The sequence below is a fragment of the Pelodiscus sinensis genome, chromosome 5 (assembly GCF_052426305.1).
Source record: "Pelodiscus sinensis isolate ZL-2025 chromosome 5, ASM5242630v1, whole genome shotgun sequence".
NCBI classification, from domain to species: Eukaryota; Metazoa; Chordata; order Testudines; family Trionychidae; genus Pelodiscus; species Pelodiscus sinensis.
In genome coordinates this window covers 12140904-12153874 of record NC_143056.1, presented here as the reverse complement: position 1 = coordinate 12153874, position 12971 = coordinate 12140904, and the positions used below count along the sequence as shown (strand labels likewise).

General features: G+C 47.8%; 1 protein-coding gene across 2 annotated transcripts in view; it reads right to left on the bottom strand.

Moving 5' to 3' along the window:
* DAAM1 (dishevelled associated activator of morphogenesis 1) overlaps positions 1-12971 on the bottom strand; it is a 196050-nt gene that overhangs the window by 64056 nt on the left and 119023 nt on the right. For both annotated transcript variants that reach the window (XM_075926322.2, XM_075926324.2), the window contains exon 4: positions 4502-4573. In XM_075926322.2, coding sequence (XP_075782437.2) covers positions 4502-4573 — 72 coding nt within the window. The remainder of the gene's footprint in view (positions 1-4501; positions 4574-12971) is intronic.

Below are 12971 nucleotides of genomic sequence, written 5' to 3'. Positions count from 1 at the left end.
AACGGCAGCTGCCGGTGTTGGGCATTTGCTCCTGCTGGAGTCACTAGGTCAGACGCTGGCTGCCCAGAAAGCAGGGCATGTTACAGTGACTAGAAACCAATAGTCGGCACAAGTGGCATACATACATGGCACTGCGCCACTTGGACCATCCGAATAATCTGTTGCTTGAACAGACACTTCTTCCGTTGCAATCCTGACAGACCCAGCTCTGCCACCCTTCCCAGAGGTGAACGTTTCTCTGAGCGGCCCCTGGGAAATCAGCGGTGCTAGTCGCCCGGGACTGGGGCATTCGAGGTGAGCACAGGCGGCAAGATCAGGCCTCCACCGATCATAACGGTCTCTGCCACGCGTCTCTGCCGACGGTACCATAGGGTAGCTAGCTGCCCTTCGGGAAAGCTGCCCGGGAGGCTTGCCTCATGGCTGGGACAACAGAGCAGAGGTGAAGCCAAAGAGGGAAAGACAAATTCAGGGCTTTGAGATGCCAATAAAAGCAAAAAGCTACTTTCATTCCTTTCTTCCGGCACATCCCTTTCATGATTTGTCCACCCTGCCAGGAGATCAAAGGCACTGCCAAGCTCCCGAAGCACTGACAAGCTTTGATCACAAAAACTCGGCGCCACACTTGGCTACTCCCAGCTTCTTCACAAAGACCTTCCCTCCAACTACACCCCAAGTTTCTGTGCATCTCCTCCAGCCCACCTGTTTCCCTGCCTCTCCAGCTCCCACACCCTGAGCTAGCCGACTGCCCCCCAAGCCACTGGCTACCCATGGTATTGCTGCAGTCCTCAGCCTGTCCCATGGCTACATACCAAATGGGAGGAGAGTTCATTCATTCCGAGTTAGTGGAGCAGAGACTGATCTTATAAACACTCCCATAATTGAACAGCCACTGACCAGAAGAAAATATATTGCCTCTGAGCTCACGCCAGAGAGTGTCAGTTCAAAAAAACCCAAAGTTTTTGAGCATGAACCAACAGCAGGAGATCAGAATGCCAAGTTAACTAGAGCTTTCCCTGTCATGTGGCAAGAGCTACAAAGCTAAGACAGGCAGGATTTCCAAGGGTGTCCAATCAGGCCTTTGACTGCTAATCGTCTTGAACGTCGAATTCTTCAAGATCTTTGCTTCTGCCCTTCCATACTGATTTTCGGGTGAAGTGATTTGCTCAGCAGTGTGAGCAATTAAGTGCTGCCCCTCTGGCTAGTCGCACGGCCTACCCACTGTATAGCTAGGGATGTGAGAGTAGTCGAGTGCTCGTCTACCCGATAAGTCTAGGTTTATTGGGTCGTCAGTCGAGTACTCGACTACGCTACTTCCATTCTGCCCACCTCCCACCGCAAGGGCCTGGTCTGAGCCAGCTGCTCAGGGCGCGGCTCCACTCTCTGCCCGTCCCATGCGCCAGGCTGGCACTGCTTTCCCAGGAGGCCAGGTCACGCATGGTAGACGGGGAAGGGGCCAGAGCCGCTGGGGCTGGGCCAGGAGCCGAGGACTGAAGCCCGGGCAGGCAGAGCATAGCAGCCAGGTGAGCTCAGTGTTCCCAGGCTGGGCTCAGGGAGATGCCAGCTCACTGCACTGGGTGGCCTGGCGGCGGAGTCTCCTGTGGCGAGACGAGCCGATGCTGCCGGCGGCGCTGTGCGGAGCTCTAGGCTGGGCTGGCGGTGCTCAGGGCTCCGTGTGGGCTAGGCAGGCAGGGGCAGCACCTCTGGCCAGGCTAGCTGCTTGGGAAGCCCGGCCGCGCCCTGTGGGCACCGGGGAGGAGGCTCCGGCAGCTGAGCTGGCGTGGCTGGGCTCGTTGCTTGGCTGGAGTGAGCCCAGGCTGTGCACCCACCGGGCTCAGGGACAAGGCCTGGAGCTTGTCCGTCGCCAGGGCTTTGTCCCAGGCGGGCGCTACGTGGCTTGGCCTGGGCATGCCACAATCCAAATGGGCAGAGCAAGGCGAGCAGGGTTCTGCGGGTACAGGCAGCACTTGTGTTGTGGCCCAGCCTCCACTGTCTGCCCGCCCTGACCCTGTGATTCCCGGCTGGGCTCTGCCTGTCCCCTGCCCCATCTGCGCAGTGCCTGGCTGCTGCTACCCGACGCGTCAGGCAGCCAATGCGCAGCCCCCACCAGGGAGGAGCCCTTGCCCCAAAATGGCTTTGGCTTCGCTCTGTGGGGCTGCAGGCGCCAATAGGCAGGTCAAGTGCCCCACTGCTGAACCAGTGCCGCCTTCCCGGAGCCCGGTCAGCCACCCGGGGTTGGCTTCCTCTCCCAGCTTCGGGATGTGCATGGTGGGCAGGCACGTGCCGAGGGACCCCCAAGCCACCAGAGACTAGAGGGAAGACCGGGGGGGGGGGGGGGGGGGGGAGAAGAGGCGGTTAAATGAGATGCGCTGGTTAAATGATTGACCAACAGTGTGGTCAATAGAAATTCTATTGACGACATGATTAGCTGATTACTCATTTCATAACATCCCTAGGTGTAGCAGCAATTAAAGGACACAGAATGTGCTTGAAGAAAGAATTTTGATACTGGAAGAAAGGGAAAAAAGAAAGGGCAAGAGACTTTGAAATGCCAAGCAACATTTAAAGCAAGTGCATGATGGTGTCTCAAAGTGTTCTTGTGTGATCAGTTTGCAAGTGCTCATGGCAAGGTTCACATCTGGATTTTTGTCTTGCATAATGCTGTGCTAAGTGACTGTAGCAATAATAGTTTTATATCCAGAAATACTCTCCTGCCTGAATGCACGTTGGGGAGGTGCAATTACAGTGTATGTATAGAATGCTTAATTGCATCACAATGCAAAGTCCTTAGCCTTGAAAAATGTTTCCGTCCATAGTAGATAGGATTCACCTACCAAGCACCCTACAGCATAATACAGTGCCTGTCAGGGCCAAACACAGGAGGTGTCAGTAACAAAGTTAAGCAGGGATCCAGATTTGTTGAAAAAAAAAAAAAAAAAAAAAAAAAAAGATACTGAATTGACACTGGGGCTGGAATTTTCAAAGGAAAATAAAGGAGTCAGGCATCTAGTGCTCACTGGAATTCACTCAGGTTCCTTTGAAAAATGCAGCAAAACTACACAGAAGCATTGTTCATCTTCAGTTGAATTACTGTAGCAGACTCACAGCTCAGCCTGACATGACAGCAACAACAAAATGGGAAGAAGTGGCTTGGCAGTAGTACTGCTGAAAAGGATCTGGAGATTAGAGCGGATCACAGATTGAATAGGAGATAATGTGAGGCAGTTGTGAAAAAGGCTAAAATCATTTGTGGTGATTTAATAGGAGTGTCATATGTAAGAGATGGGAGCAAAATGTCTCACTCTACTTGGCAATTGTAGGTTTCAGCACAAGTCCTGCATCCAATTCTGGGTGCTACAAAAGTTGTGGATACACTGGAGAGTCTCCAGAGGAAACAATATTAATGATAAAGATTTTTAAAATCTGTTCTCTGGCAGACATGATTAGCTCTGACAAAAGACGACTGAGGGGAGACCTGATAAGTCTTCAAATAAGTTAAGGGCTGTTAAAGAGGACGGTGCCCAATTGCTCTTCACGTCCACTGAACACAGGACAAGAAAGGACTTTGTTGGCAAGAAGGGAAACGTAGATTACATCAAAGGAACATCTCTCTATAAGGGTACGTCTAAACTACACCCCTTTTTTGATAAAGGGATGTAAAATTAGATGCATCTAAAGTGCAAATGAAATGGGGATTTAAATGTCCCATGCTGCATTTGCATAATGGCGGCTGCCACTTCATTTTGAAATGGGGCTTTTTTTAAAAAAAAGGCAGTTTAGACGGGGCATTTTCGAAAGAAATGCCCCATTTGAAAGATCCTGTACCTCAAAAAATGAGTACAGGATCTTTTGAAAGGGGGCATTTCTGTCAAAAATGCCCCATCTAAACTGCCGAGCTTTTCTTCTTCGAAAAAGCCCCATTTCGAAAAAAAGCAGCGGCCGCCATTATGCAAATGAAGTGCAGGAAATTCAAATCCAGCTTCATTTTCACATTCAATATGTCTAATTTACATCCCTTTATCAAAAAAAAGGATGTAGTCTAGACATACCTTAAGGGTACCCAACTCTGGAATAAGCTCCCAAGAAAGGTAATAGAATTCCCGTTTCTGGAGGTTTTTAAGAACAGGTTGGACAAACATCTTAGAGATACTCTTAAGTTTACTTGGTCCTGCTTCAGGACCGGCTTCTTGAGGTCCCTTCCAACCTTACATTTCTATGAGTAACCTGACATAAGGGGGAACACAAATCAAACTGCATGTTGCACAGTGTGCTAGGACATTCGGCTACTTTCTCTATGTGCATGCGTGTGCATACATACTCCTTTGTTAACACTCACACAGACCGGAGGCAGGAAACGTACTGAGTGGAAAAGGAGGCAGAATTTAGCATGGATTCGAGGACAGTAATCATATTCTGAAGCCTAACGGTTGATTACATCATAACTACATTTCAAACACTTGTTTATTCTGCATGTACCAGAGAAAGAAATTATAAAAATACTTACAGCAGCCATTGAACTTAGCTGATCAATGTAAAACTCAGGCCAGCTGGTGGCTCCTTTATTTTCTTCCTGGTCCTGAAAAACAAAACAAAAAAGCCATTAGAAGAAATAAGATTTATTTTCCTCATTTTTTTACAACAGCCATGTATAAAGACTGAATACGCAGCACACAATAATCCCATTGTTGTCCAAGTTTGATTTAGAAAGGACTAGATGGTCAAAGTGGTCTTTTCTGGTCTTCAAGCTATGAGATTCGAATTGAAGTTTATTATGTGATCTTTTTAAACCAAAAGCTCAATGGGCCAAAATGCAATCTGTGTTACAATGTCTGCTTTTAACTAAACATTGCCCCATTTAACTGTGGCAATCTTCCACTTCCAAGGTCCTCGGAGAGGAACTTTGAAACTCTAAACCCAGGTTCTGCAAAACTGGCAAATTGCCTCTGTTGAAAGTTTTGGACTGTGTAGCTTTGCTGAATGCATTGAGGCTGCTTTTGACGTAGTCTGCTACAACTGACGCAGAGTAAATCAATCCAATATTAACCATATTTTGCTCTTTCAGGAAGTAGTTATCACTGACCACAACAGGCCACTAGACACTTTGCCATAGACGCAAGACTCTTAACAACTGTAAGTAATTTGTCACTAGATATTAGGCGGTAATGACTGTTCAAACTAGAGATGCTTTCAAGGGCTTTTGACTTTTCACACCATGCTCCATCAGTTGCAAGTGGTCACCCTCAGACATGCTGCAGGAACCTTCGCCCACCACCCCCTGTCCCGTGTGGAAAGACAGTGGATAGGGCACTCCGTGCTTGGATGGAAGTAATAAATGTGTAGAAAAAGGCTCCTAACACCCTCCTTTAAACAACTGCTGATTCCTGCCTTTTGGTTCGTTCGAGGGGCTGAAAACCATTGAGCTACGCTGCATAATTTAGTCCAGCTCTCTCAGCTGGAGATTACGACATGCTGGGTGGAACACACCAGATAGCTTTTCAGGCTCTCCTGTATTTTTGTACGAGTCACTTGGAAGAGATCAAATTTACATTGGTGACACAGCATAGCAAGGAAGTGTGCGAGGCAGGACAATGAAGCTGTTTACAAGCTCAGAAACAAGCTCCCACGCTATGTTTCCTCAAACAAGCTTCCATATTTGTTTTTTCTTTTGAGACCTGCAAAATGCTCTCCACACAAGTGAAAGTTCACTCTTTATTCTCAAGGCAACGTGAACCAACAGTCTGGATAGCGTTCGGTTATAGGAAATTATATGGTAGGAGGCGGCACAGGAGGCATATGTAGACCAGACAGACAACTGAAAATCTCCGATCGAGGACAGGAGAGGCATGTGCACCTGCATGTGCATTGGAACACTGCTAGAAGAACAACCTGTTTTTACAGCATTTGCAACACACTAGATTCCCTGACACCAGTCAGTCGCTTAAAGCAACAAGGCTAGAGTACGAGCATATTCCTGTACGCTCCGGGGAATAGTTCCAGCAGTGTTTCTAATACAACCACCCATGTTCCATTACCGTTAGGCTGTGGCTCAGACTTACAAAAGCAATTCACGCTGTAGCACCATTAAGTTTTGTTGACTCATCTTGGTGCGCCCAGTTACAACACTCATTTAGCTAGTCCCCATGTAATCGATCCTGCTTTAGCTGCCAGCAAGGATTTGAACCCAAGACCTCCCGCATTCAAAGCGCAAGTTTGTATTAGGGATGTGATAGTGTAAACATGCAAACAGTTAACCGATGATCCTGGGCTCATCAGTTAACCTTCAGGGTTACATACAGTCCTCCCACCTCTTCCCCCCCTCCCCCGCCCCCCATCTATCAGAGGAAGCACCTGGGGGAGGGGGGGGGGGCGCGGAAGGGAGGTAGGAGCCATTATGCACAGGATAAGCTGGCTCCCTGCAAGCACTGACTCCCCCAGAGCCTCCCCCGGCATGTAAATGTGTAACCTCTGAACATTTCAGCAGCTACACGTTTACCAAAATAAACACATTTTAGCACCCTTAGCTGTAGCACAAGTGATAGTGGCTAATTCATGTAGCTGGCAAGTGCAGTACATATGTTATCCTCTTATATGGGCCTGCCCCTAGAGGTGGACAAAGACCCATATTGTCCTACTACCAGACACTCTCTCAGCCCCCCCCCCCACCCCCACCCATCCTTGCAAAAACCAGGATGTTTCTGGGACTGCAAAGATAACATTTCATTTGTGTCTGGCTTCAGAAATGTTTTGTTCCCCTCCCACAGACGGAACAACTGTTCAATTCTATAGGCAGTTTACCACATTGCCAGCCAGATTTCAAGAGACAAAATTCCTATTTTTGCTCCAGCGCTTAAATCTGGATGCTACTTTAACAAAAAAGCCAAACAAAAAAATCAAACCTTTCCCCCTAACTGAACTGTTTCAACCTAGCAGAAGGATTTGTAACAGAAATCCCCATTCAGCTTTAATTCTAGCCATGAGAATCGCACTGATAGCAGGAATGTGAACATTGTTTGGAGGGAGGTTTTTTGGGAGGCTGGAGGAGTGAAGGCAGGGATGGCACAGAGACGACCTGTCCAAGAGTTAGTGTCTAGGATCACACAGAGACATGAATTAAAAGTTCTTGCCAGTTCAAGTGACCCTCGACATAAGCAGGTGGATACAAGTTTTAATTGCAACTTTCCCTGTGGATGTAGCCAGCACACAGCAAGCCTACTGCTGGATGCATCAGAAATACCAGACTCCCTTGAAAGAGAGCCAGTTCTGCAAATGAACCCGTTTCCCTCACTTACACGGCTGGTGAATTCACGGTCAATTCCTCTACTCCCGAGAGGAAGGGGAGCACCAGCTGTCTCATACAAGCAACATATATTACCAAATGATGCAACATTTGTAAAATTAGGTCAGTCCCAGAGAAAACCGTTAGTTTGCGCTAATGGCTCACGGCCAAGAATCGGTATTAGAATCCACAGAAAAACAATTACACTGTGTATAACTCCCCACCCCAACGTTACAACTAAATACAAAGACAAAAAAGTCATAGTACATCATAAAAAAAAAGACTTACTTTTTAAATCAGAGCATAAATAGCAAGAGAAAAAACCAGTTTGCATTCATAGGCTGATTGAGTTTAAGACACAAAGGGTCCATTGTGATCATCTAGTCCAGTGTTTCTCAACCTTTTTTTTTATAATGTACCCCTTTAAAAAAGTTACGAGTATCCCCAGAACCTACAGTTTTCAGACACACAATTATTTTCTACCATTGCAACACACTTGTTTAAACAACTTAATCGTAGCCGAGTGGGCGATGAAATTTTTGGGTGTAAAAAGTACAAAAATAATCAAGTGCTGTCAAACTTTAAACAAAAATTCAGTTCTCTCCAAACTTCAGTTGTGTTGATGTACCCTCCAGACTTCTTGAGTACCCCTACGGGTACTCGTACCACTGGTTGAGAAACACTGATCTAGTGGGACCTTCTGCATAACGCACAGGCCATATAATTTCACCCAGTTATTCTTTCAAGGCCATAACTTGGTTTGAGCTAGAGCATCTCTTTTAGGACTTATATTACACAAAACATTTATTAGCATCTCAGCTCCATGGACTTCATCTTGTTACAAAGCAACTCCCTAACTTTCTCCCAGTTGTTAATGAGTAACATCTGCATGAGATCCATTTCACCATATTGGTCAACACGCTGGTTCTGGTGGGATTCTTTAATGCCAACACCACAGCCTGTCAACAATAAGCACAAACTCTATAGAGGCCTTTGAGAGCTAAAGTAGCAGCAGACTCTTTAGAATAATTGTTTCTATTTTGTTAGTGAGTCGGCCATACTGCCTGGTGTTCCCTGAGGTGCTGCGAGAACTCGATTCACACTGAGGTCAAGGAGAGAGGATTCAGCACCTCAAGAGATCATCCAACAAGTCTTTAAAGACCATCAGGACATCCTGGGTTGTTCTCTCATGAGAATCATTTCACTACCCTCACTGACTTCACTTTTTGTAAGACGTGTCAAATTCAATTTAATCGAAAAAACGTTTTCACGGAACTTTAGACCAGCCCTACTTTTGACCCTATCCCCAGAAATTGTCCCTGCATTTTAGTTACCTCTTCCAATGAGCAGCAAGGTCTCAGCATTCCAACTGTGTCAAGACTAATGATGTAAAATCTGGTTAAAAAGTTAACCAGTTAAAGAGAATGTTAATCAGTTAACTGTGATCCCACAGGGGGGGAGAGTCTTCTCCGGCCTGGCCGATCCTGCTACACAGTGCTAGGCCGTGTGGCTGCTGCAGAGCAGGAACTGGGGCCGTGGGGAGGCTGCCCCAGCAGGGACAGCCTCACCACAACCAGGCTCCAGACGTGGCACATGGGGCAGCCGCCAGCCCCGCATGCCACTTATGGCATGTGTACTGTATGTTACTGACCCCTGACATAGACAATGAAAGAAGGCACTTCTGAATATTGACATCTCAACTAAATATAGGGCTGGCCCGAGTCATTTGTGCGCCCTAGGCGCCTGGAGCATGCGCGACCCCGCCCCCAGGTGGTGCTCTCTACAATGGGGCACCCTGGGCGGTAGCCCGGTCAGCCCGTACCTTGGGCTGGCTCTGACTAAATACCCCCCAAACCACTACTCCCAGTGCAATCAGTTACTACACTCCTCATACTGCCATCTCCAATCAAAAACGGATCAGTCTCATCATCAAAATCCTGAGTTTTATTGGGGAAGACAATAAATGCAGGATTTCTTTTCATTTGTCTTTTGGTGGCTGAGCCTTTGGGTTACGGTTGCAGAGAGGAACCTGAAAATGTGAGGGGACTAAAAGACTTTTAATTTAAAAAAAAAAAAAAAAAGGTTGAGATGTTCTGTAAGTCACCTGACTCCAGGGGCTGTCACTTTAAGAAATGCATCAAATATTACCAGAAGTGGCAACACCAATTGTATTACATCTGAAAGAACAAAAATGGTCAGAACCACAAGGAGTGCAAATTCCAGAGTGAAGAGTTCTCTGTCTCTGGCAGCCAACGTCTCCACGTTCCACCAATGATTTACATCCAAGGACCTCTCCAGCTGACCTCGGCAGCGAAGAGACTGGAGATCAATTCTTTGCAAGAGTCGCAGATGGAAATGGAATGTGCGTTGTTTAGGCAACGCCCCAGCAACACTTTCCAGATTCGAGACCCAAAGAGAAGATGGCCCAGATGACCAGGGTAAGTCGGTTTTTTCTCCATTTGGATGCACAAGGCAATTTAAGAGCTTGTAACAGTACATAGCAAATGCAGCTCTGATTCTTGAGGCTATAGGATTAGCCTCCAGGCAGAGAGAGCGCTTTCATCGACTTCCAGAACTTGCCCTAGTTTTCTAGCAATTTAGCTCTCAGCACATTCAAGGCTATTGGCCCGAGATGCTCCCACAATAATAAAAATTGCTTCCTGTGCAGAACCGCAGCAGCCTCTCGCCTATGAAAGGTGTCCTGGCAAATTTCTGCACAGGCCATCAACTCTTCCCACCCAATCATTAACCCTTAGGACACTCCCTGCGCCGCACACTTCTGCAGCTCAGTTTAAAGGCTCTGAACTGGATGGATTTACAATCAGCAGCCTAGACACCCTCCTTCACCCAGAGTGAGGTGCAAATGAAGAGTTCAACCGCTTCCACAAATCTGTATCCCCCCCATCCCTTGCGTGTCTTTACCCGGGGAAGATTGGAACCTGGCTGGACCTGCTGTATATATTATTCCCCCGTAGCGTATTGCTTTCACCAATGACCTAAGGACTGAGGGACAACTACTGCCAGAGCATGCCTCTGTTGAATGTGACTGATTTGCTGAAGGGGGGAGGGGCGGGAGGAGAGAGGATGTCACTAGAAGCCAGAGTTTTGGATTCTGCGACCTCTTTAGTGCCCCTTCCTTTGGAGGGTGGGGTGGGAAGATAAACTTCCATCTCCAGCTGGACTGAGAGTGTTTGCATGTAAATGATCTCCCCTGGAACACTCACAGAGGTAGTTTTCCCTCATCACTCCTATGGGAGTTGATGAGCTGGCTTGGTGGTAAGGAGGTCAAGTTGAATTTTCTCTTCAGTGGTTGCATTAGCTAAATCCCTACCTTAGGGAAATCCTGCCATTGATATAAATCTGTCCGCAAGCCTCAGCTCCCATAGACTTCAGGAAGGTTAAGAGAAAGAACCACCTTTCGGATTGAGGAAATCTTACTGGGACCCTCCCCATCCTCTGCTTTAGTGGCATGTTTTCCTACCTCCTCACCCACAAGTCCCAGAGGTTTTTCATTTGGTGCTTGAATCACCTCCCCCTCACTTTTTATACCCATTAGGGAATAAACAGACAGCATTTTTTTTAGTAAGTCAGAGCGCCCCCCAAAAAAACCTGTCGTGCCAAGACTAGTACAAAACAGAATGAACCTCAAGCAGCCTGTGGTGTTTCATAGAGCCTGCTTTTGTATGGATGGAGCTCAAGTCATCGTTAGTCTCTAAAGTGCCACAGGACTACTTGGGTAAATACGAATGACTTTAGAAACTGATAAGCTTATCTTGGCTGCCAAAGCTTAGAAATGCCAAGCTCCATGTCACTGCTCCATTCCAGACAGGCATACGCAGTTCCAGGAGGTTCTTTTGTGCGGTTCTTCCTTTCCATTAAATGCAGCATTCATATCTTATTATTACACCTTATTTGTATTACAGTAGCACAGAGAGGTCCTATATAAGATGCTCAGCGCTGTACAGACACATAGTAAGAGACGGTGCCTGTCTCCCAAAACTTGCAAGCTAAATAGACGAAATAGCCCAAAGGCAGGAAAGGAAACAGAATCCCAAATAGAAATGACTTGCCAAAGGACAGCTAGCAGGTCAGATCTCCGGAGTCTGAGTTTAGCACCTTATCCACTATGCCACACTATCCTACAGAGAACTTTTCTGAATACCCAACCCCCCACTGCGCCTTATAATTAACTTTAAAAAAAACAAAAACGTTCTTCTTGAGTGACAGCAGCAAATTGGGAAGGGAGACCCAGAGAGACAGCATCTCTTTTGGAAAGGAAGTGCAGTGATGTAATATATCAAAATAATCCCAAGGTTCTTAGAGCTGCCAGTCTGTTACATCTTTGGCCGCATTCCTCACTGCACATTAGAACTTGCTGGCTGCCAAAAACCGATTTGGCCGATTGAAATGATCATGGCAGAGAAGAGGCTTCCACAACTTTCAGGAAATTCAACACCTACTGTTTTAGCCTAGGAACATTATTCATTTCCAGTGGGAGCCCAGCAAGGTTGTACCGTCAAAAGGAGATGGGCCATTTGCTGAGCACTTTGCAGGAGTTCACCGTGTGGCAAAGTAGGACATGTCGGCACGTGCCATTTACAGCAGAAAGGCCCTTGTTTGCGCAAAAACGGTGGGAGCATCTACATTTGCCAATGACTTTTCGTGGTGAAATTCAGAAGTTGCCCCACAAAGAGACCTCCTCCATGAGGGGCATACAGCTCTGACCGGCGATGGTTTTGTGGTGGTGTGAAAGTAGAGACACATTCTTGCTGTTTTAGAGTTGTTAGCCTCCGCAGGATATCCCAGCAGTTCCCAACCGCCGAGCCGCAAACCGCTGGCTGCCGGGCTGCCACAGATCAAGCCAGCTGTTCCGCTCCCCCAACTGTGGTGGCTCAGGCAGTGGCAGGAGGAGGTGGAGCAGGAAGCACCTCCCTCCCTCCTCCTCCCCGCTGCCTCCCGCGCTTGGGAAGAGGTGCATGGAGAGGAAGGAGGGAGACGCATGCGCGCCAGCAAAGGCTGCTCCTTCTGCCCATGCGGCCACTTTTGCCGGCAGCAGCAGATGGTGGGGCAGGAGGCGCCTCCCCAGGGCTCTGCCCCCACCCCGGCTCGTGAGGCCGCTTTTGCTGGCAGCAGGAAGCTACAGAGCAGGAGGTCCTATCTCCTTCCTCCTCTCCGTAATGATGGCCAGCAGGGCTCTGTGCTCTCCCCCCCCACCCATGGGGGCACAAGACACACTTGGGGAGGAAGGGGGCACAAGGAGAAGCACGGCAGTAATGGCCACACGGCAGTAATGGCCACGCTCCCTAACAGGGATAGCATCACTTTGGGGAGTGCGGGGATGGGTGAGGGAGAGGGTGTTGGCATGGGCTGTAGGGGTCAGAGGTTAAAGGGTCAAAGAGCATGCAGCATGGGTGTGTGGGGGGTCAAAGGGTGTTAGGCACTGGGGAGCAAGGGAATGAATTGGGGGTAGACTGATGGTAGCATTTTATTTGCATATTCACATTCATTATTTGCATAACACACATGCAAATAAAATGTTGCCAGTCCGTCAAGTGTTTGAAAACAGCTTTGCCAGTCATTGGCATAAAAAAAGTTGGAAACTACTGTCCCAGAGTACCTAGGAGACCACGTTAGTCAGCACCTCCCCTGCTCTGACACCAGGTAAACAGATGTCAACCCCTACCCCTGTAAAGCCCTG